The sequence below is a fragment of the Phragmites australis genome, chromosome 20 (genome assembly GCF_958298935.1).
Source record: "Phragmites australis chromosome 20, lpPhrAust1.1, whole genome shotgun sequence".
NCBI classification, from domain to species: Eukaryota; Viridiplantae; Streptophyta; class Magnoliopsida; order Poales; family Poaceae; genus Phragmites; species Phragmites australis.
In genome coordinates this window covers 3356502-3382321 of record NC_084940.1, presented here as the reverse complement: position 1 = coordinate 3382321, position 25820 = coordinate 3356502, and the positions used below count along the sequence as shown (strand labels likewise).

At 43.6% G+C, this 25820-nt stretch overlaps 5 protein-coding genes across 5 annotated transcripts; all 5 read right to left on the bottom strand.

Moving 5' to 3' along the window:
• Positions 1-397: 397 nt before the first annotated feature.
• Positions 398-2470, bottom strand: LOC133901871 (peroxidase 73-like). The gene is made up of 3 exons (XM_062343406.1): positions 2119-2470; positions 1195-1386; positions 398-1118 (listed from the first exon to the last, which is right to left on the bottom strand). Exons 1-3 carry the CDS (start codon positions 2344-2346, stop codon positions 540-542), a joined length of 999 nt encoding a protein of 332 aa, XP_062199390.1. The 5' UTR covers positions 2347-2470; the 3' UTR covers positions 398-539.
• A 1148-nt stretch (positions 2471-3618) lies between these two features.
• On the bottom strand, positions 3619-6256 carry LOC133902350 (transmembrane emp24 domain-containing protein p24beta2-like; the record flags this gene model as incomplete). Its single annotated transcript, XM_062343942.1, has 5 exons — positions 3619-3957; positions 4527-4634; positions 4717-4903; positions 5678-5910; positions 6064-6256. Coding segments are annotated over 5 exons (855 nt in total), but the record flags the coding sequence as incomplete, so codon positions are not given.
• A 6224-nt stretch (positions 6257-12480) lies between these two features.
• LOC133902205 (large ribosomal subunit protein eL8y-like) lies at positions 12481-14825 on the bottom strand. Its single transcript, XM_062343802.1, has 7 exons — positions 14719-14825; positions 14425-14472; positions 14137-14338; positions 13288-13457; positions 13054-13182; positions 12866-12958; positions 12481-12799 (listed from the first exon to the last, which is right to left on the bottom strand). The coding sequence occupies exons 1-7, from the start codon at positions 14719-14721 to the stop codon at positions 12668-12670; spliced, it is 777 nt and encodes a 258-aa protein (XP_062199786.1). The 5' UTR covers positions 14722-14825; the 3' UTR covers positions 12481-12667.
• Positions 14826-17385: 2560 nt separating this feature from the next.
• LOC133901982 (protein SMALL AUXIN UP-REGULATED RNA 51-like) lies at positions 17386-18290 on the bottom strand. The gene has a single exon (XM_062343546.1). It carries the CDS (start codon positions 18179-18181, stop codon positions 17798-17800), a length of 384 nt encoding a protein of 127 aa, XP_062199530.1. The 5' UTR covers positions 18182-18290; the 3' UTR covers positions 17386-17797.
• A 384-nt stretch (positions 18291-18674) lies between these two features.
• LOC133902053 (uncharacterized) lies at positions 18675-24452 on the bottom strand. The gene is made up of 2 exons (XM_062343632.1): positions 24121-24452; positions 18675-20390 (listed from the first exon to the last, which is right to left on the bottom strand). Exons 1-2 carry the CDS (start codon positions 24296-24298, stop codon positions 19774-19776), a joined length of 795 nt encoding a protein of 264 aa, XP_062199616.1. The 5' UTR covers positions 24299-24452; the 3' UTR covers positions 18675-19773.
• Positions 24453-25820: the final 1368 nt, after the last annotated feature.

Below are 25820 nucleotides of genomic sequence, written 5' to 3'. Positions count from 1 at the left end.
CATCACCTGATTCGATCAGATATATAATTCAGGCACATCTTGCATATACATTGTGGTAGGTGCATCACTCGGCGGCGATGCTCAAGGCGGCGGTAGGCGCTTCTGACAGAGGATGTGTCAAAGCTATTGCTACCTCAGCTATTCACATCAAAACCACCTTCAGAGGTCTTGAGAGGTAGGAAGAGGAATTTGTCCGATTTAAATAGTTGGGTGGTGTTTTCAATAGTCGAGTGGTGTTGGATGTCTAGTATTATAGTTCGAGGTTAAATTTCGGCTTTGGCAACATGTTAAATCTGCAAAATGAACTTTTTCCTTAACAACAATGACTTTATAACTTAAACTTTGCATAATGATAATTTATAGATAGTTAAATTTAATGAAAATAGTATTGTTAGCCTTGCCATCAAAAGTACTTTGAGAATAGTGTATATTTAGAACTATTTGCATGTGCATTTTTGAAAAATTCAGCCGTCAATCTTTGAAAAGTAATGTCAACATTGATCTCAGTTACAGGTATTGTAGTGTGCAGCCTCCTCGATCTACTTGTTGAAGGCAGTGCAGTCTCTCCTGATCTCCCCATGCCTGCCGGTCTTCACCCCGAGTCTTCCCAGCTTGACCATGGCGTCCTTGAACGCCTCGAAGAAGCGTGTCTGGTTCTTGGCGAAGTCCTTCACCGCCGGCCGCGACGCGCCGTTGCTGTACAGCGCTTGGTCGGAGGTGAACAGGCCCAGGCCGCCGGCGAGGTTGGAGTAGTAGGCGTTGTCGAAGGCGATCGGGGTGATCGGGTCCATGTTGACGGCGATGGTCGGGCCGACGTCCGGCGGGCACGCCTCCATGAGCTGCCGCGCGTACGCCGGGTCGTACGACGGGTCCACTTTTGCCGCGCCGCCGCCGTGCCGGTACAGGCGGTCTGTGAAGCGGGTGCAGTGCGCGAACCCGACGGTGTGCGCGCCCGAGAGCGCGACCATGTCCAGCGTGGTGAGTTTGTGCTTGGCGAACATGGCGGCGAGGTCCTTGACGCGCATGTCCGGCCCGGGAAGCCTACCCGCGACGTTGCCGGCCTTGGAGACGAGCCCGTCCAGCCGGCCGAGCTCGACGGCCCAGTGGGGGCCGGACGACTGCCGTGCCATTGGCAGAACCACCGAGTCAGACACTGACAAAGAGAGAGCTAGCTAGTGGTGCATGATGAGTTACCATGCTGACTACGTCCCTGGCGGCGATGGCGAGGATGTCGGCGCAGGAGACCACGCCGGAGCACTTCTTCTCGACCTCGGCCTTGGCACGCACCACGGTGTCGAAACCGTCGCCGGCAAGGGACAAGTTGTCCGGCGCGTCCTTCTCGGCGTCGTTGTCGCGGGACGCGATGATGACCGATGCGTCACAGCCCTGCAAGTAAATTCACCAGAAACATGTCAATTTAAAATTTCAATTTCACTCAGTACAAACTACAACGCACATCGATCAACAATACATTCAAAGTGAGGTAAATTGCGTCTTCAATCCGGAATTCAAAAAAATCGTGAGAGTGCGGAATGATGACGTGGACCGCATGAAATTGCGCATCCACCACGTCGGAAATGACAAATGAGTGCCTGATTTGCCACCGGGGACGTCCGACACATCTGGCCTTAATATTTGAAAAATTCAGCCCAGTTGGCAGAAAAGGTCGTGCAGTCACATGGCAGAGCCGACGAGTGCGTGATTTGGAGTCAATCGAGCTGCCGTTCGTACCAATAATCTACTGCCTGATCAATCATGCTACTATCAATCTATCATTCCGAAACAAGACTATCACTCCTATATCTTGCTGAGACAAACCCAATTCATTCTGATCTGAAATCAAATGAAATGAGCAGTAAGCTGCAAGCCTGAAAGGCAGCTGAAAGCTGCAAACTTTACAAGGGCTGATCTAACTATACCTCTCTCTATCAAATTGCAAACCAAGAAACTTCATAGGCAAACCGAATGCAAGTCAATGTTTGGAAAGCAGGAGTTTCACAGGAATCAGTTCAATTGCCGCTGAATTTGCTATAACGTTCTAAATGGATCCTTTAATTTCGCCCTCTAAAAGGAACCTCGGATTACACGAATGCGCAGGTGCTGATCGATGTCGCTCACCTCGACGAAGCAGTCGTGGAAGAAGAGCCTGAGCGTGGCCGGGATCGTGACGAAGGTCTCCTTGACCTTCCTGGCCACCACCGCCCGCACGATCGCCTCGACGTCCGGGCACGTCGACCGGTAGTAGTCCGGTGATAGCTTTGCCTCGCCGGACGACGGCAGCATTGCGGCCACCAGGGCCACCGCTACTACGGCGAGCAAGTGCCCGCATCTTCTCCACTGCTCCATGGCCTTGGAGCTCAAGCTCAATGTGTGTCAGTGTGAGTGCTTCCAATGGGAAGAAGACACTGACTAGTGACAAGTGAGTAGCTTGGAAGGCTCTATAAATGGAGACAGACGAGTGACTAGCTTGGAAGGCTCTACAAATGGAGACAGGAAGGGTGGGCCTATGTATACAGTGTGCACTGGGGTAAGTGAAAAGGAGAGGGATTGAGTTGATAATTGAATTGAAAATTGCAATATGATGAAGTTGCTTAGTTGAAGAACAAAAGGCTGAACCTAATGTTGTACTAGAATCTGTACAATTTACTAGTATAATACTTGATTTGATAACAGTAAGTTGCATGCACAGGTATAAAATATCAGCGTATGTATTCTGGAATTTCTTTGGGAAGCTGAGACCAAATTTGACCCGGTTTTCATCACATGCATCGAGATTTGAGCTAGAATACAATTATTAACTCTCAATTATTAACTCTCATCAGGATAGATAATTAGGTGTGCTCTGGTGCAGCTCACAACCTCTTGAAACCTTTCACAAGTAAAATTGCTCCAAAGTAGTACCTGGCTTCTTGTATCAGCAACAGCACTGCAAAAGCATAGGCTACCAAATAATTGGCCATTCCAATAGTATACCAGATTATGATCACGATTCGTGAATCATGAGTTCATGACATTGGTAAGTCACGGGCGGCTGAGAGAAAGATTGGTCATAGATTCCTCACTCGATGTCATCGAGAGGCCATGGCAATCATGCATATTGGCAATCATTGGTTAAGTGTTTATCCGAATATAGTTCAAAAAAATCATTTATCCAAAACCCAATCAAATCTAGTCCAGTGAGAATTGCAAGCAATGAGTCTGCACATGGTTCCAACTGTATAATAATCGGATGGTGAGGTGCTAGCATTCAGCAACAAGCCAGTGGGTATCATCTACTTGGATTTGTTATCACCTGAGCTTTTCAAACTCCAGATAGTCAAATCAAGGAATAATAGCAGCATCAAAGAAGCTTAAGTAATTCTGACCAACAATTTCTTAACACGGAAAATATGGTTTGTGATTGCCATACAAAGGTAGAAGGTTCGGGCTGGCCAATTTTATTTTTCAGGAAACTATCTCTTTTTTTTGTGTGTTTTCTTGCACTGTCCTTTATTCGCATGTTCTTGCTTCAATCTTACCAAGATCAGTACTCTTGTACATTGATGGCTCAAAGGATTTGAAGATTGTACTCACGACTTACCATGGAAGCACCTAACCAGATTATGCAGGTACAAAGACAGATATAAAAATTGGTTTGAAACTGGACGTGGAAAGATTGTACAAGGCAAATCAATGCTGCACAGCACTGTGTCAACTGAATTACAAAATTCTGGAATGAAAAATCATGAACACCTGAACAGGATGTAGCGAATCTTGCAACAATATTATGCAGTATCGAAATCCTGTTGGGCTCCTGAGTATAAGAAAACCTACTATCACAGAATTAGACCCTAGAAGTACCCAGCTTACGCTCGAAGAGACGACGCAATAGGTAGACCTGCACAACACTGGCTGCGACTAGGGCAGCTGATTCAAAGAGTGCCTTGTGAACTGCCCTCCTGCCCATGCTCTCGTTTACTGCATGAGAATTTTGAAGGAAGGCATTGAGCTTTTAGCAAAAATACATGCTTAGCTGGTAATGCCAAATTTGCACCAGAAGATTCATAGCTGAGAAGTCATGGAAAATAGTAGATGCAAAATGCTGGTAGGTTAGACATGAGGGCACAAGACTATGCAAAGGAAGGGCTCTGACCAACCATGAGGTTTACACAAAATATGACTGGGCATGCATTCTCATGTTGCTTATTAGCTGAGTACATGATAGTTCTAAAAATTCGAAACCTGACATCCCTCCCCAAGCTGTTGATTTGTAGCAACTCTAGCTGAACATGGTTGTGTTGGCACCTTATGCTTAAATAGCAGGCGGAACCTCTTAATGCAGGGCGAACGACTGAGAGTAACAAGTCGGATATTGGCTGCAACTCTTTTTTTGTTGATGAATTAAATCTTTTTTAATGAAATATTGGCTACATGCCTACAACTCTGAACTAGTATTTAGAAAGAAAGACGAAGAGGATAAAAGGGAAGCCTTTACATATTACAACTCATTAGTATTTAAATGAGAGAGCATGACAGGAGGGACTTACATATTGCTTGGCGGTCTGTTTGGGCCTCTAACCAGTGCTGTTCGAACTGAATGTTGTAGAGGGCTTCATCCAACTTCGCAATTTGATCGAACAAGGGGCCGAAGTGCTCTGCATTTTTTGGAAGAGAAGTAATAAAAAATATGTTGCTTGTTAGACAACTGAAAGGAGACTATGGAAACTCAAGTCATACCATCTTTGGCATGCTGATCAAAATATGAAAAGTGGCCAACATGCACATCGAAGTCCACAGTTTCATGATATGGTGACTTATTAGTGAAGCAGAAGCGATGGACACCTCTCTTTTGAACTATGAATTCGAACTTATCGCTAATCTTGTCACGAGAATCATGGATTTGATCGCCTTTAGGATCTTTAACCTGCCATAAATCAGATTGAATCAGCTTTGTAGTGGGTGACTTATAATGATAATATCTTAATTAGCCAGAAATACTGAATTGCTTCTGCGAGGCTCTCAGAACAACCTATCTGAATGAATCACTATTATAAATATTATAAATTAATAAAGAAAATCAGGAACGACTCATCATGCATCAACAGATGGTTGCTGTATATGTCTCGGTCCGGAGGAAGAAACAGGTTGTAATTTCGTTGCCTTTGTGTAATGAAATTCTGGAAAAGATGGGTGGTGCTATAATGCAAATCATGAGGTCGATTAGATATACATGGGCTAGCGTACAAAAGCAATTCATTTTTCTGGACAGAAAAAAAATCCTTACTACAGAGTAAGAGCACACTAATCGATAACCAACCAATTCCAACTGGGTAACTGATTCCATCCACAGAAGAAAAGGTAGATTTCTATGAAGAGAGAGAAAAAAAATCTAAATACAGAGCTATTTAACAAGATACAACTACTCTCTCCAAAAGCAAAGGAAGATCACAACAAAGAAGCAAAATGAGTCGAGCTAGTAAGTTGAACAGCGGACATCGAATCAGCGGTTAGATTCCAAATACATAATGCGCCCGCCTCGTTCCTTCTGATCTATGCCCAGTGTTTCAATTGTCAAACATGACGGTAGTTGGCCTTGACCAGCTATTGTTCCTTACCAAGAAAGCAAGCAACAGTTTCACCGCACTACCCAAAACTGGGTACAGAGACTAGGAATGAAAGAGAGGAAGTGAGGCCATACCACAAGATCCACGCCATCCTCGGTATAATGCCACGGGGTGTCCGCCTTGATGACAACGAAGGATGCATGAACCGTATCCCCTTCGTAATCAACGTTATGGGAGAAGCACTCCTCCCTGTCGATCACGAAGCGGATGGCCGCAGTATTGCGGAAGAAAGGGATGAGACACAGGACCAAGAACACCCCCAATCCGAGACTCCTCACCCCCATCACCCTGGCACCCTGCTGCCTCTCTGCCAGAACCACAAGGCGATGGAAATTAGACCATGTCTGGTCAAAGTTCAACATTGCCGAACCAGTCTAGCTACACGCAGGGGGCAAAGAAATTACGCTAATTGGCAATGAAAAGATTCTGGAGAACAGAACAGAACGGACACTCTCCTTACCAACGAAAGAAAAAGGAAGCCAATGAGTTCGGACGGAGGACGGATACGACGGAGACTGCAAGAGGTGCTGCTGCGGTGGAAGTAAGCCTGGATCTGGACGGGGGCGCGTTCGGAGCTGGCCTTGGACGCATTCCCCGAAATCAATCTTTGTCCGTCTCCTTCGCGGAGCTCCTCCTCTTTTTCTTTTTTTAAGGAATTACGTATTGAAAGGACAATTCATTCATAAGTATGAAACTTATAGGTTTATCATATAAAACTTAAGTATATAATTTTTCTTTCAGGAGCCACCATTGTCATGGTTGTAATTAGAACAACTAAAATTAGAGTTGCCAAATTTACTGAAGAGACATTTTTCGCTAAAGCATCCACAATATAATTATCTTCAAATTGATCATTCTTGTCGCTTCTTCCATATCCTTATCATGTGTCTCATTCTCTGATCTGGATGACCTCTTAAGCTCCTCCTTATAAGTAAGGCTGGCGGGTTTGATTGCTTTCGGGCCATTGTGCGAGGATTTTTTTATATATATGTTTTTTTAATATTTATAAATTACATGCTCTTTTAAAACTTAGCTAAAATAAATTATCATCGTCTATTCATCAGACGAGAGCAAAGTCTCGTCTCGTGAACAAATAACACCTTGTGAGTCCCACAGAATATCTGATCATAATTGAATAATGGCAATGACCTGACGTCCACGTGTATGTGTTCCCTGTTCACTGTGCGAGACGTTGCTCTCGCCTGGTGAACAGGTGAGATCTCCCTTGCAACGCCCCTCAACAGGCCCACCCAAAAGGTGTTGCCCCCTATTCGAATGTGATCTTTTGGATATAAAATGTGTTTGCGCCATCCTGATCGACGTCAGCGTCACATTTTCGCTTAGCCGAGCCGAGAGAGAGAGGGGGGGAGGGAGGAGAGCATTGAGAGAGGGAGGAGAGGAGAAAAGGGGAGGGGAGGGAGGAGAAATTGGAGGTGAATCTCTATTGAAGGAAAAATGTATGTTTTTTAATCTTTTTTTTTACAAACCTGGTATGATAGCCACCAGTGCTAGGTTTTGATATAGGTTATAGGTTAGATCTAAGGTTTTTTTGCAACCCGGTAGGATAGTCACTAGGCGTAGGTTGGAATGTAAATCTAGGTCTAGAAATAGGGTTAGACAAAGTTTAGCACTTAGATTCTGTTTGTGCGTATATTTTAGAAATTAGATGTACTATTTAGATATATATTAGGTATTAGATGTAGGATTTAGATATAATATATATGTATGATTTAGATGTGTTTGATGTAACATCTGAAGATATTTTGTTGCAATATAGATTAACTGTTGGGCTATGTTTTTAATGAATGTTGTATTATTATAGATATAGTTTTACGTATTTTTTATGTTTCGTCAGAATAATGTTAGGGCTTTATGTCGATAGTTGGCATGTATGTCGGATAAGTGGCAATTTATTATTTTTTATGGGGACAGTGAAATATTATATGATCTGAAAGAGATAGTATTATCGGTCTGTGAGCCAATGGACAAGGGTATTCTGCAGAAGAGGCTCTGTAATGGCATGGACGAAGCAGAAGCCAGCCATCGTGTGAAATGGTGCAGCAAGTACAACGGAACAGGGCACACTTACAACAAATACACTGTTGGTGTGCCAAGTGCCAACCATGCGGAAGTTGGTCCTTCCGGCTCAGTTCCAGATTGGATACGTCCTCGTGCTCATCGATCGTCGGCTTTGTCGACTCATTGAGTTCGATTAATGTTGTAATCCTCGATGGAGGCCGTACACAAAGGAGGAGGTATTTCAACGTGCTCCTATTGGACTTTTGTTGCTATGCTTACAGGACTAAGAATATTGGCTCACGCGATGCGCACTCGTATGCGTCATCTACGTCGAGGAGTACTCACCGTATCACGTAATATGGCAGTTCGGGAAGTTGTAGGGTCCTGAGGGCGGGTGAGACCAGGGGGTCATCCCCAAGAGGAGAGATAACATATAGGATACTAGGTTATTATTAGTTTTATGGTGCTATGTTATTGTTAGTGTTATGTTATTATGTTATTATCAGTGTAATGCTACTATTTTCATGCTACTATGTTATTATCAGTGTCATAATATTTTTCATGTACCGTGTTTTTGTTTTATGATTCTATTCGGACCATAGACTTGTACCACAAGCATTCCATAACAATCATAATAAATACGTTGACCAAATGTACAATGGCATGTACGATAGCTCTAGTGGTGTACCAAAGTTTCGCCTAACATGCCTTAGAAAATGTAAAGGGCGAAGATCGATTGTACGATACACAAATAACAACGATGTCTTAATAGTGGTTCTAATCGTATTGACTTAGAGTTAACTACGAGGAGGCTTTTGTGTCCCAATAATCTCTACCACCATATTGAGTTGATGGAGGAGGAGGACGAGGTGGAGGAGGAGCATCCCTATTGTGGCATGGGCAGGGGCAGAGGCACCATGGATTGATGTATACAGAAGGGTCCTCCAGTGTATGACAGGAGGACTTAGCATATTCTCCATCTCCCTCTGCAAGTCGAAGATTTGATCTCGCGGATGGTGGATGTAATCTTGGATATGCTGCAGAACAGAAGGATCAACCCATCTCGTGTATTAACAATTGTCAGGGTGGTCATCGAAAGCCTGCAGAAATGTGAAGGCCACAATGTATAATGTTTTTAAAAAAAATGATACAAACAATCATGATGATCTAGTTCTCATCCTCCCAAGAGGACATCGAAATAATTGACACCCCTCGTGAATGCTCCCATCGTACATCTGATCGATGTAGTCGTAGCTATGGAAACACTTGGGCCGGTGCTCATTCAGGTTCTCGTAAATCTTTAGGTGACTTGAAGGATGAAAATCGCTCCTATCCTACAAAAGGAAGTTGTAGAGAGACTTGGCGTACTCAGTTAGACCAAACGAACCCTCCCATCTTAACGCCGGCCGCCCCACCCCACCCCTTCTACCTTATCCCTCCCGCCCTAGCCTTCATTGATCGCTATGGCATCAGTTCCCCTCCCGCCCTAGCCTTCATTGATCGCTATGGCATCAGTTCCCCTCCCGCCCTAGCCTTCATTGATCGCTATGGCATCAGTTTGAAGATACATGAGCCTTTTATAGATGCATGGTAGCACCATAGCTCCTTTTATTGCGACGTAATTATTTTCAATGGGCCATATAAAACTTGTCTTTCGCCTGAAAGTACTTCACAAACTGCAACTATTTTTGGTATCGCACAGTCTATCTTTTCACTTATCTAATCTTGTCGCCTCAAACAGGTCGTCATGGATTCCTAGAGGAACCACCAGATGGGACTGTGTAGGTGTGGCAATTGAGCTCGAATGTCGACGTCCTTCGAGGTCGAGACTTTTGGTAGGAGGTTGTACATGTGTCCGGAGCTTGACAACGATTTCCTGGTTTGTTTCTCTCTTTGCCTTCATCCACACCTCCCAACTATACATTGAGTATATTACTACTAACTTCGGATTTATTATCCTAAACTTTGTCATTTTAAGGAATAGATCGGCCTTATCAGGCCACCATACAGTGGGGGCTACATCAAAGAGCCTGAAACAAAACCTAAGTACAAGATTAGGATGAAGTAAGCATGGCTGCAGTAGGAGGCACGTCACGAGTGCTAATAAGAATGTCATTGTCGAGAATAAGAACGTAAGCGATAGACCGAGGAACTTCAGATGCGTGAGGAGTAATATTGTCTCCGATAGGACATTCTAAGGAGGCATGAGGCCAAACTTCAAAGGAATGAGGAAGACCTAGAAAGGCGTGAAGCACTCATGCGCTTGCAAGAAGAGGCTAAGTGCGAAGCAGCGCATCAACGAAGGGAGAGACATCCCCGATCCATCTAGTAGAAGTATTTTCCTATCTGCATCAATGTAATATTACAGTCAATTTTGTGTTACCCATAGACATGCAACTATGATAATAAAATTAACGATTTGTACTAGAACTGATCACATTAGTAAACATATACTCTATTTTCAGACTTAGCTATTTGGGACATAGCCTTTTGAGACCTGCCTTTTTCATAAGTAGTCTTTTCCAGATTAGCCTTCTCATCATTAATCTTTTCAAACCTAGCATTTTCAAAAATAGTATTTTCAGAAGTAGGCTTTTCAGAAATAGACTTTTTAGATGTAGGCTTTTCAGAAGTAAGCTTTTCATATGTAGGCTTTTTAGAAGTAACATTTTCAATTGATATAATAGTGTAATCACAGCTCCCATTAAAATCACCGTGTTCAACCTTCTGTTTCTGTCAACTCTGGGTATCCAAAATATTGCACAAACATCTAACGCGTATTATGGCACAATTAAAATTCGGACAAAGCAAGTATCTCCAGTTCATTGGACAACACCTTGCTACTATCATGTGATTGGCTAAGATCAAGGTGTCACCCATTCATCGGACGAGAATAAGGTCTTTATGCCACATCAGCGGCCAACCACGTCAAGGTGTCGTCCGTTCATAGGACGAGATTTTGCTATCGCCCGATGAATAGGTGACGGTAGCCTATTCTTGCTAAATTTTAAAACAGACATATAATTTTACAAATATTAAAATATATATAAAAAAATTCGTTGTGTGAGCATGGCAATAGGCCCCATGTAGTTACATACAGTGGGCATAAAAAATTCGTTGTGTGAGCATGGCAATAGGCCCCATGTAGTTACATACAGTGGGCCCGCTTACCACATATATATATATATATATATATATATATATATATATATGAAACATATTTGGTATTTTTGGAAGTATATACTCCCACATACGTATCTCATTATATAGGAAGTATCTTATATGATAAATGGTATGTACATGGAGCATGTGAGTATATAAGATCATCCAAGTGGTATGTATAGTTTTTTAAGGTGGTTTGCATATATTTTCTTTAGTGTATTACATTTTATGTACAAATACAAATGTATTATTAAAATCTAATAAAATTGATGGACTTCTTTTCTATTTTTTTATGTAGTTCAAATTGGAGTATCTTAGAATGAGTATATAAGTATACTTATAGTGACAAATGAGTATATCCAGTTCATTTATATGGTATATCATAGTATGGAGTATGTACTCTCGGGAGTACATATATACTCATTCATGTGGTATATCATAGTAGTGAGTATGTACTCTCAGGAGTACATAAATGAATCGAATATACTCTTTTATCGCAATAAGTATACTTATATACTCATTCTAAGATACTTCGGTGTGAATTACATGAAAAAATTGAAAAAAAATCCTTCAACTTTAATAGATTTTGATAATACATTCATATTCGTACATAAAATTTAATATACTAAAAAAATATACAAACTACCTAAAAAAGTATATATACTACTTGAATGAATCTAAAATAGCACTATCGTATGTCTACCAAACAAGAAATGAGTTGGAGAAAATTGCATACGGTAGTGATATTTTATATCTATAATGTAATATATTATTCTACACATACTAAATAAAATTTTAGTAGTAACTACTTAATCGCATTTTACTTCTAAAATTTTGTTCAACAGTAGAATAGAACACACACACACACACACATATATATATATATATATGTGTGTGTGTGTGTGTGTGTATTCTGCAGGTATGCTCACTGTAGTTCATATATACGCACACCCTACAAGTTGTAACTCATAGTGTTTCGGGTTGTAACTGAAAGATGTGTGCAATGCGAATAACAAGTTATAACTCACAGTGTTAGCTTCTCGTGTTGCACTTATGTATTTATGGACGTGAAGTTGTAACTGATCTACCAAGTTGTAACTCATTATGTTTCAAGTTGTAACTGGGGGATGTACGCAATATGAATAACAAATTGTAACTTACAGTGTTAGTTTCTCATGTTGCAATTATATATTTCTGAACGTAAAATTATAACTGATATACCTAACAAGTTATAACTCATAGTATTTCCGGTTATAACTAGAAGATATACGCAATGCGCATAACAAGTTGTAACTTACAGTATTAACTTCTCATGTTACAATTATACATTACTGAACGTAAAGTTGTAACTAATCTACCTAACAAGTTCTCACAGTGTTTCGAGTTATAATAACAAGTTGTAACTCACAGTATTTCGAGTTATAACTGACCAGACATTCCAATAGGCCAGACCCAATATCTAGTCCGCTACTTTCAAAGTCTCAGCCTTTGTTACCAGTTTGAAGATTAAAACTAAAATTGACATCTTCTTATGACATGCAATTTTGCAAGCAAGTCAAATAAGTGGCAGGAGCATGAAACAATACCACCGCATCAGCATGAATTGCCATCAGTGTAACTTCACCACTGCAAAATTATCAGCAAAACGTGTATCCCATGCATTGGCAAAGAAAAGGGACTGGTACACATGACGTGAGATTTAGAAGGCTCAACACATCGCATAAACACTGTAAACTCTTGTCTTGCAAAGTTTCTAAACATGGTCTGGTGAACGAAAAGATGTGAAACTAGATTCAGAAAACCACAGTACGAGTGCATAATGCTCATCATTGGTTTTTCCCGTCATAACAAGGAAACTAGAGACGGATTCAGCAGAGGACAATCTAGGTCATCCGCTGCGCAGCCTCCTTGGCGAGCAGCTTTTCCCTGGCCTTGGTCTTCGCCTGCGACTTGGAGCCCATGATGCCGCCTCCCCACTTCTTCCTAACCTCATCGAACTTGTCGTTGAAGTTTGCCTGGAGAATACAAGTTGAGTCAGAGCGAAGGAGCAAAGACAGATCACTGATTTCATTGTTTCATACCTTAATAGCCTCCAAGATCTTGCTGAACTCAAGCTTGTCCTCATTCTTGACAGTGGTCAGGCACAGGACGGATGCGGTCTTCTTGTGAACAATCTACATATGATTGTTTTCAAATGATGAGCCATTGTTTCATCAACTAGCTTTGAGATAATCAACTTGCTCAAAGCAGTAGGATAGGAGAAACATACCAATCCAAGGCGGGCCTTTCCTTTAACGATGCAGTAAGGGACCTCCATCTTCCTGCACAGGGCTGGAAGCCACACAACCAACTCAATCGGATCCACATCATGAGATATGACAACAAGCTGGGCCTTGCTCTGGACAAAACATTCGATCAATGCAACATCATCACTTGTTCAATGAAAATGGTACCCCTTGATTACCAAGTAACTAAGTGAAACAAAGAAGTGATGAAGCCTTACCTGCTCAATGAGGTAAGTCACATGGTTAAGGCCATACTTCACAACGATTGGTTTCTTGGCCTCCACAGTTTTTCCTTCATTCTCAGCCTGAGCCCTCTTCAAAAGCCTCTCCTTCTTGGCAGCCTTGTCCTCGGGGCGGTACTTGAGAAGCATCTTAAACAGGTTGGTTGCTGCAAACATGACTCACATAAGCAATTTGGAAAACTAAACAAACAAATTATACAGAACCCAAAAAGCAAACATCATCGTCAACGAAGGCAAATAGAGGTGTGGTTCCAGGACTAGTCATAGTACAAGCATAGCAGCTACATAGTCAACTAACAACACAAGTGAATATTCATCTTCCATTGATTGCACCCCCAGAGGTAAGATGCTGATGCCAGTCATTCTTCAATTTTCAGTAGCTTCTATGAGCACATATCAGCTCCTAATAGAAGCATGATGCTTTACCATATTTACAGGTGAATACAGCAGTCACGATTAGATACTCTACTATCCAATCTTAAGTTAAAAAATATCGCAACACTACTGAAAAACACATAAACAAACACTAATGAGAGGCTACATAAGCTCAATCCACGCCTCCTGTGCTAATCCAGGTACCCAAACATGAAAATTGATAACAAAAATTAAACACACCACGCCACTATATAGCCATCATTATGTGAGAAAACTTATAATGCACACAAGTCGGTTCGTTGTCAATCCAATGTGCAAACGACATAGTCAGAACTGGTTCCCGCATCGATTCCAGACTCAGCAGGCAAAACGGGGATACTTCTCCTAGCGAATTCAGGGCATTGCGATTTCTATGTTCAGTGCTAGCTCTCGGGTGAGTAATGGGCATACCGAGGTTCTTGTCGAGAGTGCGGGTGAACTGGTTGAGCGCCGGCGGCACCTTGAGGCGCTGCTTGAGGATGCGGCGTTGGCGCTGGATGCGCACGACCTTGGGCCACTTCACGAATCGGTGCAGGTCCTTCTTGGGCGGCAGAGCGCCGCCGATGCCGAACTGCTTCGGCCTCTTCTCGAACAGCGGGTTCGTCACCTTCTCCTGCACCCAGCCAAATCCAACACAATCAGACTACACACTCCAGACATGGCATCTCGAGCAAGAACGTGGCAGAGAGCAGCACATACCGTTTTCTTCTTCGCCGGCACCGGCGCCTTGCCACCTCGCTTCGGGGCCTGCAGATTTGTGATTCCAACTCTTAGCACATTAAATGAATCATACGCAAATTCTCAGCAACTCCTAGAAAGATTAGTTATCATCCTAAAACTGCAAGAACATAAGCCCGAGCACCCAAGATCCACGAAGCCAGATTGAAACAACACCAAACAAAAACGAAAAATCCAGGATTTCTTCGGAGGAGATATTGAAACAGTTGGAGCCTAAAAGTAGAAGCGGCAGACCGGCGGCAAGACCGTACGCACCATTTCGCCGGGGGGGGGGGGGGCGGGGGGGATCGGCGTTCCGAACGGGAGACGACGGTGATGCGGAGGAAGAGGGGGAGGAGGCGGCGGCGAGTGGCGCTCCGAAGCGGAGAGGTGGTTCTATAAAGGACGCGTCGCGCCGAGGTGGACGCTTCCTGGGCGTCGGATGCGGGGTGGAGAAGGGAGCTGGGTTGTCTCGGCCGTCCAGCGCAAGGATTAGGGTTTAAGCGATGGCACTTGGGCCGCAGCCGAGAGAGAGGTGAGTGGGCCTAGGTGGGCTGGGCCGTTTGTTCCGGTGATTTTTTGTTCTAGCCCAATTGTTTGGTATATTTCCATATGAATCCCTCGCGCATTCGAATATTACATATTGATCATGTTTGGTTTGTGACATCCGGAGTCACGTCTTGTGATTTGGCTAGTATTTGGTTAGAAGCTAAAATTTGATCGCGTCTGAAAATTTAATTAGCAACGGGGATAAGTTTTAGATGACTAATTTAGCCGTCCGTATTTTGACCAAACTATTAAATATTGATTTGATCATGAACCATTTATTAAATTTTGGTATTGCCTCGATTTTAACATGACTAATATTTGGCTTGGAAACTCCAACCTACATCCAAACAGCCCCGTACCCCGCTACTGAGGCGGCGGAGCGAAGCAGCGCGGGCGGAGGGCCGGACTTCGCAGAGGGGAGGGCGAATCGCCGGCTCGCCGCCGTTTACCGTGCTTCCCACTTTTTAGGTGAATTTGACCCTCTGCTCTTGCTCTTTACAGTTCTCGTCATCTAGGCTTGCACGTCTGAGTTCATGTTCTTAAGAACTTCCATCAGCGCGGATGAAGCTTGGATGTGTGTGGTATGTATGATGCTTCTGGCGAGGGTTCAAAGGTTTGTGGTGATGGAGAGCTAATCGATCTCCTTGGAATTAGGTTCGTTTGTAACTTGCGATTAGGGTCTTACTTCGCGGGAGAATTCACTTTTTAGGCGACTAGTATTGATTATTGAATTACCAGCGGTGTTATTGTGCCCGCGAATTGTGGTTTAGCGGCAGTGATGAACAGTCTGTTAGGTAAACTGAGACTTGCTGATTCTGCGAATATTCGTTTCTATTATTCTGCAGACTTCAGATGAAAGATTGAAATCTCCAAAATCTGAATAAAAAAAGTTGCAAGATTGGGTTTAGTGGGCATTAACATTGGAAACTCTCAACAGTAAAAAATGTATGTTTTTCAGAGAAAGATAAACCCTTCGACAATGTCTGTCTGTTGGCAACATATCACAACAAAAGAATCACAGAGCTGCTGCCCTACCACATTTTGTAGTTCAAATTTCTCAATAGGTTCAAACACCCCTGTCCATTGCTTGATGCTGTAAAGCTGGTTTTTTTTCACATTTCACCATTTTTATACTAAATAACCGTCACAGGGAGCCTCTAGTTCTTCTTATTGTGAAGCTTGCTAAATATCACAGGGAGCCTCTAGTTTTTCTTATGACCTGAATGGCTCTGTTAATCTCCTTTAGGCTTTAGGCTTATAAATGTTGACTTTCCGGTTCAATCGCTACAAACAGATATATTTTTTTACTTCATTAAAATTACAACTTAAAAGCAATATTATTTCATTCTGCATTGTGCATTCTTCTGTACATAATAAAATCTCTCAAACTATCCTGTTTTCAATTGCCTTCTCAGTTTGTGCAACTATTTCCAAAACGTTCGCAACATAAGCGCTTTGTTTGTGAAGTTGCTGAGCCAACCCTAATTGCAATCACCAGTTGGATATGTCCTGCGCTTTTTACCAAAATCGTTTTTACATACCGACATATTCCTTCACCTCTTCAGATGTCACTGGAGCTAACAAAACAAGCATCCAACTTTTGACTCCAGAGGAGTCAATAAATTAAATTGACGTGGAGCCTATCATTTTCGTAGTTGATGGATGCTTTCTTGGCGCTCCAAGTGTTCCAAAAGTTAACAATGGGTAATTATTTTATGTTTAAAGCAATATTATATCAATGTTTCCATATCTGCGTAGTATTCTCCTGTGTCAGATGTAGTCAAAACATGTCCCTTACTGGTTACCGTTTTGGAAAATAGTGGGTTGTCCATCTGTAAACCTAATGTCTGTAGCTTCTCCATGTTACAAGATCAAGCCAGAAATTTGGCAAACTAGGTTGTGTTACATGTAGTAAATGTTTCAAAGATAGTTTATCGAAATGACAAGTATATGCTTTTCTGCCTTGTCTTTTGATGTTCGAAGAATTTCACCGATGATTTTTGAATCATGTCGATATGGTACAGTGACGGGTTCAACAACTTGGTTGCAAGTTGTAATTATAGGAATAAGTCTAATTTTTTTAGAAGAATCAGTCTGTCTTTTTTCTTAAATATCAATGAACTGATTTCAACTCAACTGCTGCTTAAGGATTTTGCTTTTGTTCAGGATGCAGAAGGAATCAAAGAAAACAGAATTGATAAGCATGCCAGAGTGCAGCAACCCAGATCAGCTTCTTCCCGAATCAATTGTGGCTGCGTGTAAACTGGCTCTGGAGTTAAATGTCTTTTACAAAGGGCCGCCTCAAGTGCTGGTGAAAATGCTAGTGCACACGCTGCATCACTGGATGCTGAATCCTGGGAGGCTGCAAGCCCAAGAAATTCTGTGTCACCTCTACTCCAAAGAAGGATGTGTCAGTGGTCTGTTAGGACCAGACCAGCAGGTATATGTGGATGCTATAGTTTTTCTCTTGAACTATCCTCTTTTTTTGGCTACAAACTCAAGTTCCAGAATGCTCTTTAGAGAAATTCCATTTGTATGAATCGCTTATATCAGAAACGCAGCAAAATTTTCCATTCAAATAGTCTAGGTTGGATTTTCACCACTCAAATAGTTTTACCGTTTCAGATTTAGAATTTGCTCGACAAAAACTCGAGCTCAAGAACTCATCAACTACTAGGACGCACTAACCGTTATTGGCGGTTGGCATCTACACGATTTGCTCACGATTTATATTAGGATGCAATACAGACACAGAGGAAGCTCGGGTGCAGATTGGCAAGAGCACGCCGGCGTCGCCGTCCAAGCGCTACGACCGGCCGAGGAGGAGCGGCCGGCCGGGATCGAGCAGCCGGTACGCGGAGTGCCCCCTGACGAGACCGCACCTCGCAACGGCCGCCGCCGCCGCCGCCTTCTCCTCTTCGATCTGCTCCAGCACCTGCACGAAAGCGTGGGCGTCGCACGGCAGCGCGAGCGGGCCCGCGGCCGCGTACCCGAACTCCTCCTCGGCCTCCTCCAGCAGCGCCCGGAACAGCGGGTGGTTCACGCATTCCGTCCGGACCACGAACCGCTGCCGCCCCGCGCCGACGCACACCGTGAAGCACCCCTCCGGCGCGGCCTTCCTCCGCACGCTCCGGCACCGGTCCAGTGTCTTCATGATCAGCCCCGTCTTCCTCCCTTTCTCCATGGCCATGGCCAGCTCTCCCAAGACTTGGCTACCTAGCTAGCTTCTTGCAAATTTGCAAAAGGTGTGTGACAGTATGAGCAACTTATTGGCAGAGGCTTGTGGTGAAATCAACCTTTGCTAGCCAAGAATGAGAAGACGAGAGAGAGGGATATATAGAAAATGAAAGGATGTTCTGTATTCTTGGTGTACATAATTCTCCTCTAATAGATGTTTAGAAATAAATATGTACATCTTAAAAAATAATATACACATCTTAGAAAAAAAAATCACTTATAAAGAAGTATATACATATTAGAAAATAGTATATATATCTCAGAAAGTAAGATATATGTATCTTATAAAATAATATATACTTTAGTTATAACAAGATCAATTATGAATCTAAGCTAAAAATGTATATATTTTTGGAGTACATACTAGTTTTTCTAGAGAAAGGGTCTTGATCAAGAGGCTGTGTTTATATAAGATTAGGAGCTGATGAGACTTGAGAGAGGCCCTGCAATTTTCTTACACGATAGTTGCACATATAATATCATACACCTGCATTACATGCATATAGTATTTGGCTGTTAGAATACGATTTGGCTGTTTCGGAGGGTTAATAACCAAAACCAGGAGCCAAAAATCCATGCATGCAACTTGAAAGGCCGGTTAATGGCGTCATGGAAATAATGCACCAATAGCTACAAGTCTTCTCTGACCTGTGTTTGGAGGTGTCAAACGCCCCGACCACAAGGGTTGTTTAGCTTATCTAGCAGCGTCTGTTTCCTGTCCAATGCGACGCTCCAAAACGTCAGCTGCATCTCGCAGATTTGTTTTGTGGTTTCAGTCCGTGTGTGTCATGAACACCCCGGAATTTGACATCTGGAACCAAGAACCACCCATGATTCTAGCATCCTTCAACATGGAACTTGGCTTCGTGTACCTGTGTCTGCCTGTCTTCTGCTAGGTTCCTGTGTTTATCAAACACTTGAAGTACATTTCCACTGAAAAAGGATTGCAATCAGTTTGGAAGGGTCCGAGAGAAAAGACAAAGCAACAATCCTGATAAACTCTATGTTCAGCAATCAGTTACAGACATTTGTGCCTACTCCTTCCTGTCATATGCACATTGGGTAACGCGTTTCTGGTGCAGCGATGACGACGCAATTCCATTGCAGAACTCATACCAATCACACCCAGCTTTACGTGTACACTCGATCACAGCTCTGCCATGAGCTCCAAACAGGCGAGACAGGTTTTGAGCACACAGGATGTCTCCTGACGCCTTGTTCGTGTTGAGTATGGTGCACGGATCAATTGGTCTACTCATTTTTCGCTCAACGTTCATCGGAAGGTCAACAACACCAGTAACCATGGTCACTACAGAATATCACAATCCCGATGTCCATCAGCTCAATGAACACCATGGAAACACCAGCACTAGCTCCAATTACATGCATGAGCATGGTGCATGGAACAGAGGTCACCTAACATGAGATCAAATAGCACACAGCCTCTCAGTCTCTCACCACTAACACACGGATTCTGAAGTTGATCTTGGCAAGAAGGCTAAAATCTCAGATCTTGACAAGCTTCTTCTGAACCCGGTGGCCGGTCTAAGGCCGAGAGGTCGCTTCTTGGGAAGGCAGGAAACGGTAGGACGGCGGCGGCACCGACGACTCCGGCGCCGGCACGTAGAGCGGGAAGGGCAAGAACGGCGGCCGCAGGAAGGGCACGAGCCAGTTCGGCACCGGGAACGGCCACGGGAACGACACCGTTCCGCCGACGCCGCCCGGCGCGGGGAACGGGAGCCGGAACGGCGGCCAGAAGAGCGGCAAGAACGGCCAAAATAAGAGCGACGAGCCGAACGCGGGCCCGGCGCCGCTGCCTCCGCCGCCGCCGCCGTGGCAGAGCGCGCCGTCCCGCTTGGCGGGGCGGAAGTTGAGCGCGTTGAGGTTGAGGAAGCAGGCGTTGGTGGCGCGGGAGCGGAGCGCGATGTGCTGCGTGGACCCCCTGAGGCCCGGGACGTTGCAGGCGGCGGAGGAGCTCCGGACGAGCGTGGCGCGGCACGCCGAGCGGAGCTCGTGTCCCTCGCGGCACGCGAAGCCGTCCACGGGGGGCACGTCGAGCTTGTACACGCCGTTCTGGTCGGTAGTGCGCTCCGCCTCCAGGGAGAGCTCCTCCGACGACGTCGAGTTCACCTTGAAGTTGCACTGGATCAGCACCCTGGCTCCTGCAGAGACAGAGTGTGGCCATTAGTGGATTCATCATTTGAGCACTAGTCAAAAATAGCAACACTCTTTAGTAAAAGGCGAAAGGATTGAAACGTGAACGGTTTTGATAGTTAAAAGTTGAATAGTGTCTGGTTTTTAAATTTAGAGTTGTTTTTCAGACTTTCTCAACAGTTCAGGGTTGCAAAATAGACTTTACCCTTAAGCATATGCCGAAAATCTGAATAGAACTCAATTTTTGCTCGGAATCGCAACACCCAAATATTTATGCAGCTAAAATCAGTGTAAATTCGACAATTTGTCTGTGACACATGTTGCCGAGCTTTTAGTGGGCCCCATAGAAAACTTCAGCTAGGGAAACACCCCCTCCAGCATGAGTCAAAGCTGAACTGCAATTGCGGTTTAGGGGACAGAAATGAGCCAAACCAAGAACAGGTCACATGTATGTCATCTAAGTTTTGTCCTGATTTGCTACATAGCAGATCTATGTAAAATGCTAATTACCTCCCCAGTCCATGTCAAATTTAAACTTCTAGTGGCAATGCTGAGAACTGTGTAAACACCTGAACAACTCGCCATGTGTGCGTATCAGTTTTCAGTTGCAGCTTAAACACGTAAAGTGTGACGCTCGTTTTCTTACCGGCCCGGCCCGGCCCGTCACCTCGCGCAATGCAGTCCAGCCCACTCCCGAGCTCTCTCTCTCTGACAGCTCAGGTCCGCCTATCATTCCCGTCCCTCCGCTTTGCCCGCACCGCGCGCAACCGCCGCCCACGTCGCCCCCATCTACGTGCTCGCACCCACGATCTTGTAATCACCCCGCTCTCTCTCGCGCCTATTTAGCCGCCCCTAACCCCCCTCGCTCTCCCATTCGCACCCAACATCACCGCCACTCACCTTTGCCGAGCGCCATTGCCGGCCGCAGAGCTCCGCCGAGCGCCGTCCGCTGCAGCCGAGACCTCTCTGGCACTTCTGAGGTCCTCATCGGCTTCACAGGAACGCGAGGAGTCTTCTCCGCCTCCCCTCGACGTTGTTCTGTCGCTGCACAACCCTTCCCTCCGTCGCGAGCCCTTCTCGTTGCGCCTTGAAGCTCGCTGACCGCCTCTTCGGCATCGCAGGACCCAGAGGGAGTTTCACCGACCTTCAATTTTGTCTCTCCGCCGTCGAGACCGTCATCCCGCCGCCCGCTTCTCTCCATCGCCAGCCACCTCCGAGCCATCTCCAGCCTCCTTGAAGCCTTCGGTGAGGACCTCCGTCGCCTCCTCTTTCGATTGCACCATTTCTCATCGCGTTTGGTAGCCCGTCGCGCTAGATCGAGCGTCGCTGGTGATGCTCTGGCCAAGCCCGCGGCGGCGCCACTGTCTCTCTGTCGCCGCCGGCCGTCAATCCTCCCTCAATGAACTCGGTCGTCCGATCGTAGGTGCACGATCGAGATTAGAAGCCCGAATACCTTTTCGCGTTTTAAATCTCAGCCATCCGATCTAGATCGTGCACCCTAGATTTAAATAACCAAATCCCAATCAGCCTTGCCACTTCGGTGCCATGTGTCGCAGCCACATCAGCCACCCTGTCCTATGTGGCAAGCTGCGCCAACGCACCTAAGCACGGTAAGCAACCTAGTAAGCTAGTGATGTCAGCATGACGCAATAATTAGGATTTTCAATTCAAAAATAAATCCTTAAATCTCTTAAATTAGGTAATTTTACATATAGGCCCCAAACTTTTCTGTTTTCAAAAAAGACCCTTTTCAGCCCTTGTAATTTTACTTCTAGCCCCATGTAGTTTTATTTAATTGCATATAGGTCCCTAAAAATTTACAAATAAGTCCTTAAAACTTTCTGTTTCTACAATTTAGCTCTTGTTCTTTTTCAGAAAGGCCCCTAAAGCTTCAAACCCTTATAACTTTTCCATTATAGCTCAGTTTTAGGCGATTCTTGTGCTCTTGCGATCGTAGCAACGAGTATCATCCGTTAGTAGGCTTTTCATAACTCTTTGCTTCTGTTTAGTGTATTGTTCTTAGATGTTTGTGCTTGCTTGTTTTCGGTGTGTGTGATTGCAATAGGAGATGAGTAGTACGTGAACTTGCAGGACCAGATCTTTGAAGAGTTTGAGCATCCCGATGCTGAAGGCAAGTGTCCTTGTCACATTGATTCATTTGTAGAAAAGTGTGTCTTTTACTTTCTAATTGCATGCTTTTGTCAATATGAATCCCGTGTTTAGGGTTTATTAGTATTTTTCATGATTATCCTTGTCGCCGGTGTTGTGGCTAGGTGTCAAAGGTATAAATGCTTAGTTGTGCTGTCAAGTCGTGTGGGGTAAATATTAATTTGATTAATGGTCTATGGAACATGAACCAGTTTGGATAATCTTTTGTAACAACGTGGAACATATGGATCTAGGTAGGTATGTTAGTTTGGTATGGCTGTTGTGTGCGCATTAGGGTAATATGCAAGTACCTGCTTTAGATCCTAAGGACCGGTTCATGGACATGTAACCCGGCATAATAGCGCAACTACGAGATTTATATGGTACAGCCTGGCCGATTAATTGGATATCCTCTTATCCTGTACACGCACCAGTGGACGGTTGAGTGGCACAAGAGGGGGCCTCTGTAGTGGATAGAATCCCTGTTAGTGATGAAACCTTAGTGAGTGTTTATGGATTTGGAGGCACCTTGTAAAAGCCTTGTAGTGATCTCTTGGCGCACACCTCAGAAGTGTGTAAGGTACCGACGGGTACCGGTAAAAGAGTTGATCACGACATGTGGGTAAAGTGTGCAGACTCTGCAAAGTATAAAACTGATTGATCAGCCGTGCTCACGGTCAAGAGTGAGCTTAGACTTCTTCATGATTAATGGGGATCTTAGATGGTTGGTTTTGGGTAGTCGGATGGTGGTACCCCGATGAGTTAGTAGCCGAATATGAGATATCTGATGAGTCTGGTAGTCGAATGGAATCCGATGAGCTATCCCTTTAATGTTGGTATTGTCACACATAATAAATAGAATTGGTAAGTCATTTTTTAGTCCTAAATTAGGATTGCATAGATGCAGTAAATCTGAGTCAAGTCTTTCTCGCCTTAAGCCTTCATGTCGTATTTTTTCATACTTGGTGAGTACTCTATGTACTCACATTTGCCTTCTTCTAACCTCTTGATGCTGCTCAGAAGATGAGGACTTCGAGAACATCCCGGCCGATGGAGTTGAGTCCTAGGCGAAGGAGGTTTTCGAACTGAAGATCATGTTCTAGGCCGGTGCTCCCTCGGACAACACATGTGGATGAATAGAAGTCCTGCTACCGCTGAAAGTTATCTTAGTGTTTTTTTAAAGACCTACAGGTATTTTTGTAATGAATCTTATCGTTATGTAATGACACTGTTATGTTATCATTTATTAAGTCACCGTATGTATGAAATTTGATCCTAATATACATGTAGAATACATTTGATTTGTTCTTTTGAAATTAGATATGACATAAAGCTAAACAAAAATAAGCGGACAAGAGAAAAAAACTAATCATCCTAAAACATCTTAAAGGTAGCAATGTGGATCGAGCAGTATGGAACTACATGTAAATCTACCACAAAGAGCAGCACGGAACAACTTGATGTAAAAATACATGCTATTTATACTGCACATTTCAGAACTAACTTGGCAACTACTGCAATGCAGGGTGAGGCAATGATCAAAGTCAATGGCAATGCAGAACTTCTATAATACATAGCAATTCACCTCACCTTTCAAGAAGAAGCTATGCTTGGAGAAGGTATTGTTGGAGCAGGCATCGCAGTATACAGAGCCAACCACGGTGATGTTGTTGGACAGGAACTTGGCCTCCGTGCCACTGAACATCAGCAACACCAGCGCCAAGAACACGGCAACGGGAGCCGTCAAGCTGCTCGCCGTCGCGGCCATGGGTGCAGCGAGCTTGGAAGGGAGGGGGCAATGGAGGCTAGATTGGAGAGAGAAGGAGATGAGCTGATGAGCGAGGGGAGGAGGAAGCTTACATGCAACAGAACAAACGCATGTGACTCGGCTTGGACTGGTGTGGAGACATGGAAAAGCTTTTGGTCAAGCACTAGCCTCTGGCCCGTGGTCTCCTCTTTCTTTTTCTTTTTTTTCCATTTTTCTTTTCTGGCCAGTGAAGGTAGATGGGTAAATGGTGCATGTGATTGGGTTTCTGTGGCCTCGTAGGGTTCTCCATTATGCTATTGTATTGTGGAATGGTAATTGGTTCACTGCAAGATCACTGGAGTGCTTCTTCACTTGTAATTGCACTAACTAGGGTGTGTGCTCATAATCTATTTTTTTTTCACCTGTTAGATCTCCATATCAAATGTGACTTGCAAGAATGTAAACTTGGAATTCAGAAGGTCTACTAAGTGTCCCTAAAATCTGTAAACATGTTTCCACATAAACAGAAGAAAGAAAAAGAGTGAATCGTACAAAACTACAAGTATTGTGTCATTTATAACACAAAACTATAAGTATTGTGCACTAATTTCACATAAAACCCGATTTTAATTAGATTCATCCAAAAAATAGTCTTATGTTTCTCCAAAAATCTCAGAACTTTTTGTACGTGTTCTATAATCTATGTACAATCTATTTTAATTAGATTCATCCAAAAATCCTGTGTAGAAGTTAAACTAAAATTATCTAAAAAGACTATTTTTATAACTCCTAATAATTGTTAATGCCTCAAATAAAATCCCAAAAATATGAAAAAAAATCACCAATATTCTTCTTGTATGATGCATTAATTTCTAAAATTATTTTTAGCCCTAGCTTATATAGTGAAAAAGTGAGTTCCTTTGTAAGTATATAAATGGAACATTACAAAGAACATATTTTTTTCACATATAGCACATGATTGAACATAATATTAGAATTAGTCCATCATATAAGAAGAATATTAGTGGATTTTCCTATATTTTTGAGATTTTATTTGAGGCCCTAACAATTGTTAGGTGTTACAAAAGTAGTCTTTTGGAAAATTTTAGTTTAAATTTACATAGACTTTTTGGATAAATCTAATTAAAATTAGTTGCACATGGATTATACACGTATAAAAAATTCTAGGGTTTTTGGAGAAATATAAGACCTTTTTTTTAGTGACTCTAATTAAAATCTGGTTTTGTGTGAAATTAGTGTACAATACTTGTAGTTTTGTTTTACTCTATATAATACTTATAATTTTATGTTATAAATGACACGATACTTGCAGTTCTGTGTAATTTACTAAAAAAAATGGAGGAAAAATCAATGTGCAAGTTGTGGCTGAATTGTGTGGATGGGCCAAATTATCTTCTAGGCTGCGCTGCCCACCGCTAGATGGGCTGAAACGTGTAACGTTTGAGTGCCGGCTGGGCGTAGGAGAATGGGCTTCCACAGTCGGCCAGTACGGCTAAGGGAAGACCGGAAGAGGCTGCACGGT

Bases quoted from the DNA above. Each gene is read 5' to 3' on its own strand.
- LOC133901871 (XM_062343406.1), bottom strand. From the start codon at position 2,346: ATGGAGCAGTGGAGAAGATGCGGGCACTTGCTCGCCGTAGTAGCGGTG. The intron at 1,387-2,118 runs GTGAGCGACATC...ATTTACTTGCAG, and splicing joins TCCACGACTGCTTCGTCGAG to GGCTGTGACGCATCGGTCAT. The intron at 1,119-1,194 runs GTAACTCATCAT...ATGGCACGGCAG, and splicing joins CCAGGGACGTAGTCAGCATG to TCGTCCGGCCCCCACTGGGC.
- LOC133902205 (XM_062343802.1), bottom strand. The intron at 14,339-14,424 runs GTATGTGCTGCT...GGCTGGGTGCAG, and splicing joins TGCCGGCGAAGAAGAAAACG to GAGAAGGTGACGAACCCGCT. The intron at 13,458-14,136 runs GTATGCCCATTA...TCATGTTTGCAG, and splicing joins CACTCTCGACAAGAACCTCG to CAACCAACCTGTTTAAGATG.
- LOC133901982 (XM_062343546.1), bottom strand. From the start codon at position 18,181: ATGGCCATGGAGAAAGGGAGGAAGACGGGGCTGATCATGAAGACACTG.
- LOC133902053 (XM_062343632.1), bottom strand. From the start codon at position 24,298: ATGGCCGCGACGGCGAGCAGCTTGACGGCTCCCGTTGCCGTGTTCTTG. The intron at 20,391-24,120 runs GTGAGGTGAATT...CTGTCTCTGCAG, and splicing joins GCATAGCTTCTTCTTGAAAG to GAGCCAGGGTGCTGATCCAG.